The following is a 17623-nucleotide window of genomic DNA, read 5'->3' on the forward strand; positions in this document are numbered from 1 at the left end:
GAATGGCTGTTCTCCCACATTCCTTCAAATAAAAAATGTCCACCAGTCTCCCAGCAAGTAAAAATTGCTACCCCTGCAAAGAATAGGTACTGCTTTGTTTAAAGGACATGTTTTCATGGATATGGAGTTCTTGTATCCATAAAATTAACTGGACTAAGAGTTATGAAAATGAAATGCTATATGACTACAGCACACAAGGCTAGTATAAAAGGTGAAAGTATTTTGTCTTTACATATAATAGCCAACACCCTACCAAGATGCTTAACACAAGAAAGTACAATTAAGAGAAAACTTTAAAAAATTGTTTATTTTCTGTGTAGATACAGCTGAATCCTAAGGATTATGTTCTTCACCCTCATATTTTCACCCCAAAGTACACTGACCAGGCAAAGAACAAGGACAAGACAGTCTCCTTCAGTTACAGTTCTGTACCCCTCTAGCAACTTTCTTGATATACATATATCTGGCAAATCAACAGGGGCAAAAAACCAGTTGAGTTTACAGCAGATCATACATCAAAATGGAAATATCTCACAGGGCTGCACCTTGATATTTCATTAGCAATTTTAACAGCATTTCCATTAATAAATGTTTCTATCAACTGCAGTTACAGAAAGTGATGTTAATCACAGATTTAAATTAATTACACATAACATGCTTTTTAAAGTTTTTATTGAGTGTAGTATTTAAACAATTTCATAAACAACTAAATTGTAAAACCGTCTGTTCATGATGCTGCTGATCTTCTATTCCTCCATTTTTCCACATAGACCTTGAGAGGCTCCTATAAACAGAGTGGAATAAACAAGTTCAACCTTGTTTCAGCTGAAAAGTTACTAATTCTGAACAAAGTCTCATGTCCTGACAAAATCTATTATTCTCTGTCATGCAAAACTAGATCTGTATTGAAGTCTGTATAATTAGGAGAAATACCAGAGAGAGTGAATAAAAGGAAAAGGAAAACCTTGCCAAAAATGCATAATGAAGCTTCTATTACTAAATGCAATAATATAATCAATTTCATTTTAAAATGAAAATACTTTTTAACTTCAATCTGCAATTGTGTCAAAAAAATTGAAACGTTTTTAAAGACCAAGCTGCATTAGAGAAAAATTGAACAGGGAATGAATCATCCCAGTGACTTGGAAAAAACACTCTTATTTTCACTAGCTACATATAAGAAACAGACATTCTATGTTTTAAATTTACAGTCCAAACAAAAAAATCAGACTATAAACTATGTAAAGCTGCAGAAAAGCTGCAGAAAAAACCCACCATAATCATTGAAAGACTAAACTAAATATTTTGCGCCAAAATTTTCTCCAACTCTTTCCAAATTAAAAATCACATTTATCATGAAGCAATATAGAGAAACAGTATATAGCCAGTCTTCACCAAATTACAGAACATTTTTTTAGAATATAAAAAGTGGTGAGAAAATTGCAATAAAAGGTTTGCTGAGGGAATGGAAAAGAGAATGTCTTCAAAATCTGCTTAGCAAAAATGGTACTGGTAAACAATTAGTCAAAGGAATGATGCAGAACTATTTGCAATCTTTACAGATTTAATATCATGCTGTTTGTCACCCTCAAGCAATATGTGTTTGCACAGTGCATAGGTATCTTGGCAGGGCAGCTAGAAGCAAAGCTGCAACAGAAAAATAATTCCTACAGTTCTAAAATTCCATCTTACTAGCTCAGCAACTTATACAAGACACAAAACACTAATTAATGAAAACTAGAAGCCATTAATTGTTACTGAAGAACAATTTCTGCACGCGTTTTCAAGTCCAATTGCTTAGAAGAATGCCCCAAGGAGATTTGAGGTACACCTGTAGATGAGTGCCTGATAAGGAGGCAGTTTAGATATCATAAGCCCCAAGGCGTTTTATTTCCTCAAGTCAAATCCAATGCAAGATTACCACAGCTCCCACAACACCCAGGACTTCACACATTACCTCCTCTGAGGAATCTCTGCAGAGACCTAGTCCCTATGTAATTATTCATGCAATTTGTTTTATTAATATTGAACATACACAAGTCTGCAGCTCTATTTCTTAATTAGGAAATACTCACAGGGGGTTCAGTGAAAGGGACAGGCTCTCCTACTTTCTTCAGAAAAGTTGCTAAAGATTTCAAAGTGATCTCGTGCAGCTCTACATTCTTCGCTTTTGCTTTCTCATACGTAGCCTTTACAGAAGCAACATCCCCATCCAATTCTGAGGAAAAAAATAGAACCCAAAACATCTCAATGGTTACCTGTTTCTCTTTCCACCTATTTTTACTCATGCTTAACCATCGACTGCTGCTCAGACATTTGCTTGAGAAGCATTGGGATGAAACTGAAGCGACCCTTGACAGTTTCACTGCTGTCCCCAGGGTCCTAGAAGCAGTACAACAGTTCCTACACCTTGTAAACACCAAGGAAGCCATCATGTCCAGTTAAATTCATTCTGTTCCCTGGGAGGGAGAACACAAACACCTGCAGTATGGGAGCTGTCTCAGGTTTTACTTGTTCACATTTGGAAACATCATCTTCGCAACCACAGGAGCTATAAAAGCAATGGTTCATAAAGGAAAAAAAAGCTTTGTGCAGAAATGGATAGCCTGTGTCCCTTTCTCATGAGAAAGAGCTTCCCACTCACATCTGGCAAGTGGCTGAGCTCCTTTTTTGATGTGGGAGGCTACTGCAAAAACTGCATGAAATGACAGCTTAATGAAAGCATAGAAATTGTTAACTTTCTACAACTTTAAAATAGATTTATTGTAGGGGAAACACCAACAAAAAGAGGTAATACTTAGATTGCATTTAATGGACCACACAATCATGATTTTACATATTTCTTTTTTCTAAAAGGTGTACAGCAAAGGATTGTGCATCTCACCAGACTGAAGGAAAGCTAGCCCTGGCAGTGGATCTTATCTCAGGACAAGGACAGGAGTAAAGGTCCTTTTATTTGTTCCATCATGGATGCCTGACAGATGATAAAGCTTCTTTCAGCTGTGATCTATGTTCTACTATATCTTTGCTAAACACAAACAATTATAATTTTATTTGCCCTTTTTTTTTGTTAATTAGAAACAGTTACCAACTGCGGTAATAACAATCCTCTGCCATGTTTCATAGCCTTTTCTAATTAAAAATAACAATGGCCTGAAAGGAGAAAATTTTTGAGTGAAGAAATTAATGTTAATACAGGGTTGGATTTGGTGCAAAACAAGAAAGCATGTTTGAAAGCTTAGTAGTAACTTTGAAATTAAAAAAACCCAGCAACTTTTATTTAAAAGAACTTATTTCTACCCCTCATAGCTAGAGCACAATCTAAGCCTTCTCATTTTCAGTTGTGCTAAATATTTTGCTGATGATTCCTTTAATGATCAAATGATCAATGTCTCATACAGGTAAGATGCTTGCACAGAATGACCTGGGAACAGCTTTTAAAACTCTTTATGCTGGTACTGAGTGTCTCCTCTAGAACCTGCTAGGAACCAGGTACATTTCTGCCTGAAGAGAGTACAGCAAGCATCTGTTCATACAGAGTGTAGCTTCACTGTTCAATACACTCTAACCACTGTTGTGGGTGCAGCAGGGCAAGTGATTGATTCTCAGCAATCTCTTTATGAAACTGCTCTACCATCATGCAGAGTTAGGAAGGATAGTGAATAGTTTAGCTTACTTACAGAATTTTTACTAAAGTTAAAGCAGCAGAGGACTAATGACAGCATAAAGCAGCAAGTACAGTGCTGGTGACAAAAGGGCAATTTTTTGTTTTATGAAAACATGTTAAAAAACATACCCTGCTGTGAACCTGAACCTATCTGTTACAGGGCTAAACAATTTTGGTAGTGATTGCTCTTTGCAATATTACTAAGCAAGTAAATTCTCTAAGTTAGATAACAATCACAGCACTTCTACAACTTGATTCAAATAAGTATGTTTGTATTCCTTTAACACCATATCTTCTAAGTGTTTGAAATGTTTTACCTAATTATTCCTATTTATCTCCTCTGTGATAGACTGGTACACAAAGGCTTCTGTCCTTGTTCTTTTTTGCTTGTATCACATGTGAAAAGGATTTACTCCCTGTTATAAAACTGGAGGACAGTATCAGAGTACAAAAGGCAAAGGACTCTACAGCACAGAGATGCCTGTGTTGCCATAGGAGCTGTTTGTCCTAGTTTTTCAAGAGTGAGCCTTGCAAATAAACATGCATAAACAAAAAACTTGACTTTTTTAGAGGTGGTCTCTTCTGACTTCAGCTATAAAGAGAACTGATAAGTATTTCAACTATTTATGTAAATTCAAATGCAGACATCTGGAATACTAACTTTGGCTACATTATAAGATGTATATATAATTTACACTAATAACAATAAGATTGTTTCACATTACTGATTGAACACATCACTTATGATTTTGAAACCTACACACGCACACATAAAAGGAACCAATATTACTACATGTTTTGGGGGAAAAAAGCTAAATTCATTTTAAAAGTCATTCATTTCTACAGCATTTTTCCCCATGGGTTAGGATGGATTCTTTCTTATTCCATGAAGCCTCTACTTAAGGTTCTAAGTAAAGGATTCATGGCTTGTGTCAGCTGGTTGCTCTTTCATCCTAACAGCCAGAACAGCATACAGATCCAACAGACTGAAACAAGAAAAGCATCAGATAACCCCTGCACCTCTTTATGACTTGAACTGTAAAGTAAGGGCTTGCATGACCTTTCTGAATGTCTCCAGAGCTCTCACCAAAACACTGTTCCAAGAAGCACTGCTTACCATAACATCTCAAGAGGTACCGGTACACCACTGCTGGATCAAGATGGTCAGGAATCAGTTCCACAAGTGCCTCAATCCTCTTGGCCTGTGAGATTTAATGCACATACAAAAAAACCATGAACTTGAAATCTTAAAGAACAAAATGAAGTCACCAAATTCAGAACAGTGATTGCACAGTTTTAAAGTGAAATAAACTGTACTGGTAACAAAGAATAGACTGTGTGACTCAAAGTATGTACAATAATTTCCTTCCCAAAATTTTGCAGATATGAAATAGTAAAAACAATTAAGCACAAAATGCAATTAATGCAATACAGATCTAAAATCTATACTCAAGTATCCTAAACATTAGTGTCTTGTTTTTTCTTCAAGTAGTCAATTAATGTATCAATAAGAATATGGCAGGATTACAACCAATTTAGGAAAACTGCAAAACACTCAGCATCCTTCAATGACCCAGAGGTCAATGGCAGCAATGATCAATGCTTAAAAGGAGTCCGATCACTAACTGATGTGCTTAAATTTAGAACCTCCTTCCCTCAGCCTCTGATTGCAGTTTCAAAAATTTTTAGGTTTTAAATTAAAAGCAGTTTACTGAAATGAAGAACATCTTTATCACACACTATCAACTTTGATGTGTTAGTAAAATTTCAGCTTGATGAGCTGGGAAACTTACACATTTTTAGTTCCTTCTTATAGACACCAAACAATGTTTATCACATTGTATTTATCATCATCACTTCAAGAGAAGAACTTTAAATCTACTAGTATTTAATGCAATTCCCACAAAACATAAATATGCATTTGACTCATTTGAAAAAAAAATTATTCTAGTTTGTGTGCTAGATGTTCCTGATGCTGCTCCTTTATGAAAGAGAAACCCATATGGTTTTGCTTGGGTGTGTATTTCAGGGTTTTTTGGTTGTTGTTCAGTGTCGGGTTTGAGGGGTGGGGGGTTGTTTGATTATTTTAGTGAGTTCTAAGGCTTTTTTGTGTGGGTTGGAGTTTCTTTGTTGGCCTTTGGATTTGTATTTTATTTGTTTTGGGGTTATTCTGTTTACTTTAAGGGGGCAATAGGAGGAGGGAGGGATAGGAGTAGAGCAAGTATATAAACAGCATTTCAAATTACAGGGAATGAGGACAAAGCCAGGAATCTAAACAGATGCTCCAAGTAGATACATGTCCAAACCACCATAACAAGTAATATGGAATGTGTCTTTTAATGTAAACACAGAGGCATTTTATCAGAGAGAGGCTGAGGTTTTAACTTGCATTTGTATTTGTACAAGGTAGCCAATAAAATAAGGACTTTCAGATTGTGAAACTGAACTGGATAATGCAGTAAAACATTCTAAGCACAATGTTTGCAGGATGTACAGTGTAACATGGAAAATGCAGGAAATAACTGAAACAATAGAAAAATATGAAGTACATCCTCCTTTCCATCATGCTCCATAATGTAAACTGTTCTTTAAATATAACCAGCTCTGCAAATTAACCTCCCCCTCCTCAAGAAACCCAGTAAAGCCGTCAACTGTGAAGTTCAAAACCCTTTAACAAAGGTTGATGAAATAGCATTTTGCAACATATGAAATTGTATACATGAAAAAAATATTGTACCTGTCCAGGTTGAGATGCTGATCTAGCCAAAAAACGCCCTAAAGTTCTCTTCTCCTGAACTATTCCACCCCACCTCTGAAGACAAAGAAATGATTAATGCAGCAGACATAAGTAGGTTACTGTTAAACAAAATTACCAAGGTGAAAATAGCCAATTACAGATGCTTAAAACAATATACTAACATATTACCAATTTATAAGGTAAATAATTGAATATTAGGTTGACAAGAAAACCAAAAAACCAACCACAAACCAAGTTCATTTAATGCACTTCATTGGTAAACATTTTTTAAATGGTAGGGATAAAGTTTGTTTAAAACAATAGGGGAAAGAATTAAACTAATACTTCAAATATACCACAAAAACGAGGTTTAGGACTGCAAAAGAATGAAAAAGAGAAACACTATTCCTCTCCAATTATACTGCCAAGCATTCACAAGTGAGCTAGGGATCATAAGGTTAATTATACATTTAATAAGGTGTCAGGGAGATAACTGCTCGTTTCTTTATAAAAATTAAAATGTACAAAGCAAGTTCTCTTTAAAGTATAATTACCTACACTTATGCATACAAAGGACTGATTTCAATCTCTCTATTTTATAAAAGGCTTTAACTGCAATAGACAGGGTTTGAGAAAGAGAAGTTGAACTTAAAAAAGTTTGAGACAGACCAGATAAAAATCAAAAATTGATCTTACTTTAGAAACAAGGACAAAATAAAATATACAAGACAATATTAAGTGTGTGTTCCTCAAAGATGTCAGTGTTAGAACTCTTAAAAATGCAGAGTGTGGTTTTTTTACCAGCTGTGTGATATCAGCACCAAAACGCACAGGAAAAAGAGAATATTGTGCATATGAAAACACATACTATGATTTTCCTATATTCAACTAGTATTGTAGACATTTGCAAACAAGAAAATTTGGGTTATGCCATTATGAATATTCTGTTGAAGTAATATGTTTACAAGCTCTTTAAAGTCCAGGTGAAAAGGTGTGAAGGTTCCCTCCTTTAGGCAAACAGACAAGAAGTGCCTTTATGGTGCTGAATAGGGGCAAAACACTGATGAGAGAAACTTGCAATATTTTGTTACCAGTTCTAGCCATTCTCACCTACTGCCAGTAACTGCTCTGACAGGAAACAGTCTAGTTTGAGAAACATTATCCACAGCTCCCTTTCATGCTGAAATATCAAATCCCTTCCGACTCTCATCAGTAAAAGCATTCTCCCTCCAGACAGTAACAGACACTGCAGCTGTTCCATAAACTTTTAAATAGACTCTTAGATGCATTTCTGAAACCATGGAGTCTTCATGTATATCCTAATATTTTAGATTACAAGCAAAGTATTTATTTAGATTGTTGTTTAATTTCCAAAATATAACAATGCAGAGTGACTATTGCTATCCTCCAGTTGGTGGATTACTATTAGTGAAACACTTGATCCACATAGCAGTCACAAATGTTTAACCCAGTTTTTCCTGAGTCATAAAATCAAAGTTTTTCCTGAGTCATAAAATCCCCTATTTTTCTCCTAGACAAAGAATTTATAACTCAAGCTTACCTGTAAATATCCACTTATAACAAGGTATTTTTAAATTGTCCATTAAGATACAATGTATACAAGGTTATTTCAAGTATGCTATAGAGCCATGAATTTAATTCTAACAGTTAGATGCTCTTGTAACAAATTCCACAAATATATACATGTATATTATTCCATGTTCTGGAAAATTTTAGGAATAGTATCATTTTACTTAAAAATGAAAAAAACCTTATCTTCACAAAAGAAAAAAAGTACCCAATTTTCATTTACTCATTCCATTTCAAGCAAAGAGCAATCAAAGAGCAATCAATAAATCAGAAAGAGTGGAATAACTCGAGAATTTTTTGCATTTTGATGTTTCAAGCTATATAGCAAGAGGGTTTTATGGCAAAATTGTAGTCTCCTTTTCATTTAATATTCAGATCACCAGTTAGGCAAAGCCCTGCACAAAGTAAGGGAATTACAAGGAATACACCCTCACACTGCAGCAGAAGTAACAGATCAGCTTTGTTGGTAGTGTCTTGGAATATCATAAAATATGTCATGGATGAATCAGAGCTTTTTCTTTAAGAGTTTAAAATACTTAGGCACTGGTAAATGAGTAGCATGCACTATCAGGAGATGATAAGAGGCCCTGATTTGAGGCAGGAGCCTATGCACACATCAGTCTGACTGCTGCACTATCACCTGCTTGGATGAGCCTCCTGACAGAGCCTGCTCCAAGCACCCACAGCTCACCCCACCTCTTGCTTGGCTTGTCTTTAGCTTGGCACAAATGCAGCTGTCTCAACTCCTAAATTAGCTGAGACTGTGACCCAGAGACCAGCATTTGGGGTTTAATGCATCTGTGACAACTAGAAAGCAAATTCAACTCTTAACCAACCCTGAATACAATATATACAATATTACAGCCAAGTGAAGTCCATGACAAGCAATTATTGCCTGCTTGTTTTGCAAACTGTACAGCTGTAGGATATCGTGTTTACAGCACTTAGGAAATTAGGTGAGAAGTTTCAAGGAAATGGTTTGCAGGAAGCAACTGACATCTAACAGAGAACTTGGAGAAAAAATATGTGCAATATACAAATACTTCCTTTATTCCCTTCATGTTACTGGAAGACAAAAACCACCCCTGACTCTGGCATGCACTGCTACCCTCAGCACTAGAGCATGAGTCCATGGTTTAGTGTAAAGGGTGCACTGCTACTCACACCGTAATTCAAATGCATCCCAGCAGCTGCACAACATCACTTTGTGACAATTTCTCAGTTAACCTTTGGAGAGCTCTAAGCATTTCTGTTCCTCTTGTTATGTCATTACCTGTATCAACGATCTGGCATCATCCACTCTGCCTGCAGTGATATACTGAAGGAAAAGATCTGTGACAGGTCTGTACATTCCACACTGACTGGCCACTCGTTCTGCCATCGCACCAACTGCAAAATGATGAGAACATGAGGAAAAGCTTGGATTGAAAAGCTGCTTTTGCAAACTTCACAGGCATGATTTATGCTGACTGAGCAAGTTTTATGTGTAATAGCTCTTTCATAACACCTCTGTCGAGTCAGAACATTTAAATATCATTGCAATTAACTTACATTTTTCCAAAGCTGGTTCTAATCCTTCCTCAGACACCTTTCTTAACAAATAGGAAATACTTCTGACAGCTTGATCAGGATTCTGTGCACCAGAGATAAGCAGAGGCTCAAGGTATTTCACAGCAGCATCAAGGTCATTGCTAGGAAAAGAGATTGAACTGGCTCAGTTTCTGAAATCAAGATTTCTAAACCTAAAGAAGCAATTAAAATGAAGTTTTTGTTTTCTACATCAAGCTTGTATTTACCAGGAATAGCTGATGAAAAAACACTGACCAAAAAAAATTATTCGCTCAGATATTGTAAACGTGAAACAATTTATGACTGAGTGAATAAATCAATTAATAAGTCACTTTAAATGGCCTTTGACCTGTGCAAAGTTTAGGTATTTTGGACACACTTTATTCCTCATTAAGAAAGAAGAGTTCAGCATTCTGCTTTAGGAAAATGCATCCTGCAAATCTAGAAGGTAAAATCTAAACATTAACAGAGGATATCTGAATAATTAATGCATGCAACTTAAGTATTTTTATGCAATGTAATTAATTATTTACCTGATTTTTCCATGCCTGCCCTTTTGGATGCAAAAGACAGTACTAAATGTCATTTGGTCATTACATCTATTTGCTTTTAATCTTAAGGCTTAAATATAGCAAATGCTAATAAAATAATGCAAGAAGTATTCACCAAAGTGTAAACTCTACTTCCAGCATTCTAAAAAGTTCAAATGACAACACCTCTTACCAGTCCACTGTAAAACCTAATTAAATTGAAAGAGAAAACTGAGCACAATGAATGCTTTTAGGTGAAGCAGCAATGCAGCACATGTAAAAGCTATGAAAAAATGCTTTGAAAAACCAAAAAATGAACATTGTATTGGAAATATCAGTAAGAATCTGTTTTTCAGAGTTATAAAGATGAGATTACAAGGTATTTAAGAATATATAGAAGAATATAATTTAAGAATATATTATTTACACTGCTCAGTCTTTTCATACATCAAGTTAGTTTTGGTATGGGAAAAGCTGGTGCCCTACCTGCATGGAAATTTATTTATTTATACTTGTCACCAAACTCCATCTTAAGAGCACAGCCTGATTTGCCACACTTTTATGACATGGAAATACAGGAAAATAGGCATATTATAACACAAATAATGAAGTGTCTCCCATGTGAAGCATTTAATTTACATTCAAGTCCATGCACTAGAACTATGTGCCAAGGACCACTGGGATCTGCTCCCTGTGGCCTGGCATGCCTGAGGCAACCAAGAATCTGTGATGTACTACAGAGCTCTACAGCTTTCCTGCCAAGCCAGGCACAGGAGGTCCACCCAACAAAACTAGTTTGAAATGAAACAACAGAATATGGAGGATTCCTGAAGACTGGTCCCTGCAAAGTGTATTGGAGAAGCTGACCTTGCCCTCTCTCCTCCAGGTGCTTTCTCATGCAGTTTTACACACAAAGGATAAACCAGCAAAGTACCAATGTATCAACTAAACTAGAAATGCACACAGAGCACAATACTGAACCAACAGCTGAATCACTGGATACTAGGAAGTGTGGGGATAACTATGATGACTAAACTGTGGCCTAAAGTATCAGCCAAGCTTTTTTAGCTCATACTGGAAAGACCTCACTTCACAGATACACATCTGGCTTTCACATTTTGAAGGTAAAGACAATAAGAGTTCAAGAATATACTGCCATTTCAACTGCTGGAACAGGTAGTAGATTTTTCTTTCCAACAAACAACAACAAAAAATATATATATTTAATACATATTTATATAATCCCTGGGTGCTATGTTTGATGAAGTACTTCCATTTTACCTTCAGATTTCATAGAGCTTTTGATGTAATATATACACATACATACATACATACATACATACATACATACATATATATATAATCTCTGGGTGCTACGTTTGATGAAGTACTTCCATTTCACCTTCAGACTTCATAGAGCTTTTGATCTAACACCAAGGAAACACTTTACATGCACATTGGAACAAAAGTATCAAATTACAGCACCAAAAAAGACCTTAATGCTTCACAGTTATTATATCTCTATTTCATTCAATTTCCAACCCCAAATTTGTATGGGAGACAATACCAGAACGGAACTGCACACTATACTCAACTAGAATTTCAACATCTGGGACACTGTAAAAATGGAAACACAATGAAATGGATAATGCAAGAGATTTCCCAGCACATTGCAGAAAATAATTAAATACACAGTCCTAGAAATACTTACCTTTTTGTATGAGCCAATGCAATTGCATTAGAGATTAGTGAGTCAGGTAAACGAATGGATTTTGTGACGTCTCCCAGGATGTTTTCAAGTACTTGCAGGCTCTTTACATCTCCTTTTTCTGCCAGGGCCTGAATGAGAGCAGTAGCTGCTGCTCTAGTAGGCAACACACCACTGTCAAGCATTCCTTTTAAAACAGCCAAGGCATCTAACAATGGTAAAGAAATAAGGGAAACAGAAATCAGACTTTAGTTCAGAAAGCACCATGCTGCTGGTATCATTAATCCTACCCATTAAAAATAAGTACAGAAAAAAAATTCTTTAAGCCCTGCAATCACTAGAGTGAATTCTAACTTGAATACATATACACAAACAAAAACTTTCGACAATAATTTAGGTTGAAAGGCCATAATATCTCATAATAAGAAGGATTAAGCTACTTTCAACATTGGAATAATTTGTTTTTAACCGGCTCAAGGAAAGCAGGTGTGTCATAAACATCCTCTCTTATGATTTTGAAGTCCTGACTCTTTTCTTCCCCAAACCGCAATCAATTTCCTTCACTAAAAACAAAAAATGTCGTATATTTAAGAATAAATATAGCCTAAAAATGTAGTCCATTACAGAAACTGATGAATTACAATACTGAGATTTCTCTTTTTAAGTGTGCATGAAAGCTTTGTTTCCCCAAATTTAATTTTTAAATAGAATTATGGGATACAGGTTTCCTTGCAAGAACCAAAACCAAGAACTCAACCCTTACCTCAGAAACTCCTAGGATTATAGCAATTACATGTTAAAAACACACAAGGTCAATCTCCTGTCCATCTGCCACAAATTCCCCAAACCCATAGCTGATGAAGTCACCCTCGTTTCTCCTAGCAGAATTCTTGTCAGTTTATGTTATCCATGAGCAAACACACAGAGAAAGACATGCCCCTCTGGTAAAAATCTCTTATTCCTTACCAGCACAGGCAGGATTAATCACAGATGATAATTATAATACCAAGGGATAACACTCCTAGCATAATATACACCCACATGAACTCCACAGCATTGCCATTCCAATTCAATATGCAGGTACTGCAGAAATCAAGTAACTACCCTTTACATGAGAGGAAGCAAAAAACATCCTTTATGCTTAGGCTTCCTTCACAGGAAGTTTTTTTTTCTGCCCCATATTCTTCTTTTTAGGGAAAATAAGGAGCAATACATGGGGGGGAGGAAGATTCCCAACTTTTAACAAGCAATCTCAGAAGACATGCCAAGTTCCAATTCTCTCCTAACTAGGTGTGGGCCTCCCTCTAGCACAGAGTGCAACCAGCCTTCTCAAGAACAAGGACAGAAAAGATTTGAAAGCTCCATATGTGCAGAACTACTGCAAGAAGTAAGGTACTAGTAGCATAGTGGGTAATTCCACAGGTAACTATATGCTTGTGGAAACCAACCATGCATCTTTCAAAATAAACTTCTACAAACTCTGCAAATTTCCTACCACCAAACTCAAGTTCTGACCGTAACCTGGTTTTTACCAAGTTCTTGCTAGAAGATATCAGAGCTCTTAGGAGTACACTTTAGTACCTCCAGAAAACCTTTTAACTGCACCACATTGTACAGCAAAGAATGCTGATGAACTAAATGAGGTATGTAAGTGGTAAAAAGCAAGCAGGTTTTACAGAAATGAAAGCCATCACAGGATGTAGGTCAAATGGACCTCACCAACAAAAGACTACAAAAACACCATGCCAAAAATGTTTTGGGTAATCTGTGAGCCTTAGAAAATGACCTGTATGGCTGAAATACTCAGTAACTTGCATAAGTTTCACTTAGACAAAGTAGTATATCTCAAATTAAAATAGAAACAATGATTAAATGTGACTATTCAATAAAATTGTTAGATAAAACTTGTTCAATGCACAAGATATAAGAAAATATAATTTTGCAAAGTAATGTAATTCCACAAGATTGAGAAACTTTGCATTGTGCAGAAAGTGAGATTTTTAGAGTACAACAAGGAAGAGAGTTGATGTAACAGGATTTAGTATGCTAGCTAAAAGAACCGCAGTGCAAGAGACTAGCAGGATATCGAAACATCACTGATGTTCTGAAGAAGGGAAGACTTTTGGTGTGCAACATTCAGGAAGAACTGGTAAAATTTATGGCATATTAGAGAAGAAAGCAGAGAAGATTTATGAGAATAAAATCAGAAAGGAAAGTCAGGTGATGGCCTTCAAAGCAGCAAAAAAAGATCTGCCAAGAGCAAAAGGAACAATGGCATTCATCACAAATACTTCAGTGGATGACACCTGCCAATGACATGAAACTGGAGACTGAATGAGGAAGAAGACAGGTTTATCAGCCACAGGAAACAAAGAGTACAAGTGAGAAGACGTGTCCAAATGCTCATCTTGAGTATTTTAATGTAGCTGATGTTACATGGGTATGAGTTACTAGCACAGCTATGTATGATGGAATTAACTAAAACGTAATGATGTTAAAATCAAAAGTGGATTTTCTGAATTTGTACATAGCTGCTTTAATGCCTAAAGGTACTGACAAAAATATGTATCAACACTGTACTTAGGCTTGCATGCAGATAAAAGACATTGCCCTGCATGTACAATTACTTGCATGCAGAGTTTTCCTCCATCACAACACTTCTACAGCCCAACTACATAAGTAGGACATAACTCTGTGGAGCTGATCTCTAGGCTGCAAAGCAGCCAATGCTGAGGACTAAAATAAAACAACTGTAAACTTTATGCACCATCTTGTTGGGTACCCTTACGTACTCTTCAGCCACCATTTTCTTCACTATCATCGTTACATTAAAAAGAAAACCAAACAGAGTATTCTGTTACTGTTGGCATTGAGAACTATTAAAAAGTATTTGATTAAGTTTTTAAATCAATATTATAATCATTTAGTTCACAATCATGCACATTTAACAGTCAATTTAACTCATCTGGTATCTCACACAACCAACACAATATGCAAGAAACAACTGCTGGGAATTGTTTCAGATGCTCTAAAGTATGTTAATTTCCAAAGCAAAATGACTTGTGCTGTGAATTTTAACGCACTTGAAAGCCTGTACTTTCTCTCGTTCTGGAGCACAAATTTTGCATGTCTGAAGAGCTGTGATTCATCTTAAGAAAACCCATCTTGTGTTAAATGGAATGGAAACTGGACTAAGTGGTCAAATGACAAGTACATTCATATTCAAGCTGTATTATAAATGCATGTACAGTAATTTACGTCTCTCAGCTACCACAAAAGGCTCTTGATAAGCAGGTAATTTGCTAAATGGACTCCTTTATCCAAGTATTCGAAGGGCGTTACAAGAAAAATCTGCAGAGGCATTAATGTGACGTAAAGGTCAAGCATTGTGACATACCTTTCAAATAATCCCGCCTAACTTGCGATATGATGAGGAGGCTGCTGGCAGCACTGTTCAGTGTGAAGCCCTTGATGTGGGTCTCAGCACTAAAAGAAGCAGACATTTAGAAAGGAATTACTGACATGCTTCTGATACGATAATAAATGGTTGAGCACCAAGGTGAAATTATAAAAACTACTGTTCGTATGTTAAAAATATTGCTGCAAAATATCGACCTGGAGACAGCTTTTGTGTTATCCTGTCAATGGTTATAGAAGGATAATTTTTTTTTGCATTCTGACAGATGACAAAGTTGGAAGTGAGCAACAAAAGAAACAAAGTACAAGATTTTTTTTAAACAATCGGTTCAGATTCTTGAATGCTGACATATTAGATGACTAAAATAACTGCATGCCCTGCATTGTTCTGTTGTATCCTAAGCTGGATACTTTTTCTTCTTTTTTCAATAGTCACCATAATTATAAAATATAAAACTATTCTTTCAGCAATAAAAATGAAACATTTATTTTCAGCACTGTATATTTTAAACATAAACTAAAGCATATTATGAACTAACACCATATCATTTGGTTGATTAATTTTCAAATTTCTGTCATCTAGATGTATACAGGTTTTAAAGCGAACATCCTACATTTGCTGCCTTAGCCACATTAAAATTGTATTTTGCTTATCAATTCCTTGTCTCCTGTAATACAAAACTTCATGTAAGTAGAGCAAAGACAGCCTTTACTTTAGCAACCCTGCTAAAGCTTTGCTAACACTCTGGAAATTAGTCAAAAGAGACTAACCAGCAATCACATCGGTCTTGTACTACAAAATGTTCCTGCTCCTAAATGACATATAGCCAAGCTCCATTTTTAATATATAAGGATAACTTTACAAATGTTCATTTCTAGATTACAAAATCTCAACAGAGCAAAGGGGGGCATTGCCATTTACCATATCAGCAATCAAGATAAGCCTCACTGATCATCTTGTGGCAAACAACTGAGCAGCCTACCTACTTGAACTTAGGGGATGAGTGGATTGGGAGGTAAGCAGGGTCATTGCTAAATTGTTCTCCTCAATCCCAAGAAAATCCTTCACATTGCACACAATATGACTATCCTCTCAGTCACTTTCAGCCTCCCAGGCTCACAAATGCAGTCACTGTACTCGGGATTTTCTTCCTCTCCCAACCAATCCCCTTAATCCCTGCCTAAGCACCCACTGCTCAGTTCCGCCTTTTTTTTTCCCTTTGTCCCATCTGTCAAAGCCCTTAAGTCAACAATTCATGCATGAGACTGTAAATTACATATAACAAAGGATTTACTTTCTCCAATCTTCCAATCTTTAGTGTGATTAAATAGATGTTAGCTACTATTACAGAACTAATCCATCATTCCAATACTCCTAAATTTCTATTTAAAACTTCTTGGACTAAATGGAGTAAATATTCCTCAAAACAGTTCTAGAATGTGAAAGCAACTACACTTGGGTTGACCAACAGATCAGTAATGTTCTGGGATGTCTGGTGTTTGTTTCTTTCAAAGGCAGTGTAGGAGTGCTATTTACTTCTCCCACATCACTTTCTCATGGAAGTTTTTCAGTTCAGGTAACAGAGGGATATTTTGAAGTTCTTGGATGTTTTAAAATTATTTAAAAAGTAGTTATTTTGTTGCCTATGCTAATGTGCACAGTAAGACTATCTACATATTATTTACCTTTCAAATTGGCTTCAAACAGTCAAATGAGTAATTTGTATCTAAATTAAGGTAGCTTTCCTGTATTTTATGAAAATATTAGGAGCTGTACAAGTTTCAGACCACCACACACATTTAGGCTTTGTAGGAGTAATCTCTTTTTAGTATGAGGCTGGAAAAATTCTGAAGCATCCAGTAATGTGTGCTGTACACAGATTTGTTATTCCTCAATCACAGGCACGCACACCATCACTTTCTCTATTTCACTGAATTACTTAGAACTTAAAAGCTTTTAAAAATGCTTAATATAAGCATAACTTTGTTACTAGAAGAAAAGCCACACAGATATGCCATGAACACGACCAATATGAAGCATTTTCTGTCTTGATGCAACAGTAAGCTGTCAAAAGCTTCTCAGATTGTCATTATTTGGCATTTCTAAGCTACAAGATGGAGTAGGAGAGTTGTGAAAAGCACCAGGGTTAGATCATAGTTGGCTTTGACCAGCAACCAAGAAGAAAATTTCTTATAAAATCCTGTTACTTTACTCCTAAACATCTCAAACTTCAGAGGCTTAACACATCTCTGACCTTTTCAGTCTTTCAAATGATTTTTTCCCCTGAATTTTGAATTTATGTACTACACTTATCTAAACACTTATCTAAAGTGACAAATCTGAATCCCTAAAATACTAGGAACAAACCACCACCTTCTTTCTTCTTTTCCACTTCTTTTCCAGT

At 35.9% G+C, this 17623-nt stretch overlaps 1 protein-coding gene across 1 annotated transcript in view; it reads right to left on the reverse strand.

Moving 5' to 3' along the window:
* Positions 1–287: 287 nt before the first annotated feature.
* The window catches only part of LRPPRC (leucine rich pentatricopeptide repeat containing), an 86854-nt gene continuing 69518 nt past the window's right edge, over positions 288–17623 (reverse strand). Inside the window, exons 31-38 of the mRNA XM_058800912.1 lie at positions 15199–15287; positions 11805–12009; positions 9546–9685; positions 9268–9383; positions 6405–6479; positions 4785–4869; positions 2076–2218; positions 288–784 (exon numbers count right to left, since the gene is read on the reverse strand). Coding sequence (XP_058656895.1) covers positions 728–784; positions 2076–2218; positions 4785–4869; positions 6405–6479; positions 9268–9383; positions 9546–9685; positions 11805–12009; positions 15199–15287 — 910 coding nt within the window. The 3' untranslated portion in view covers positions 288–727. The remainder of the gene's footprint in view (positions 785–2075; positions 2219–4784; positions 4870–6404; positions 6480–9267; positions 9384–9545; positions 9686–11804; positions 12010–15198; positions 15288–17623) is intronic.

The sequence above is a fragment of the Ammospiza caudacuta genome, chromosome 3 (assembly GCF_027887145.1).
Source record: "Ammospiza caudacuta isolate bAmmCau1 chromosome 3, bAmmCau1.pri, whole genome shotgun sequence".
In the NCBI taxonomy this organism is placed as follows: Eukaryota; Metazoa; Chordata; class Aves; order Passeriformes; family Passerellidae; genus Ammospiza; species Ammospiza caudacuta.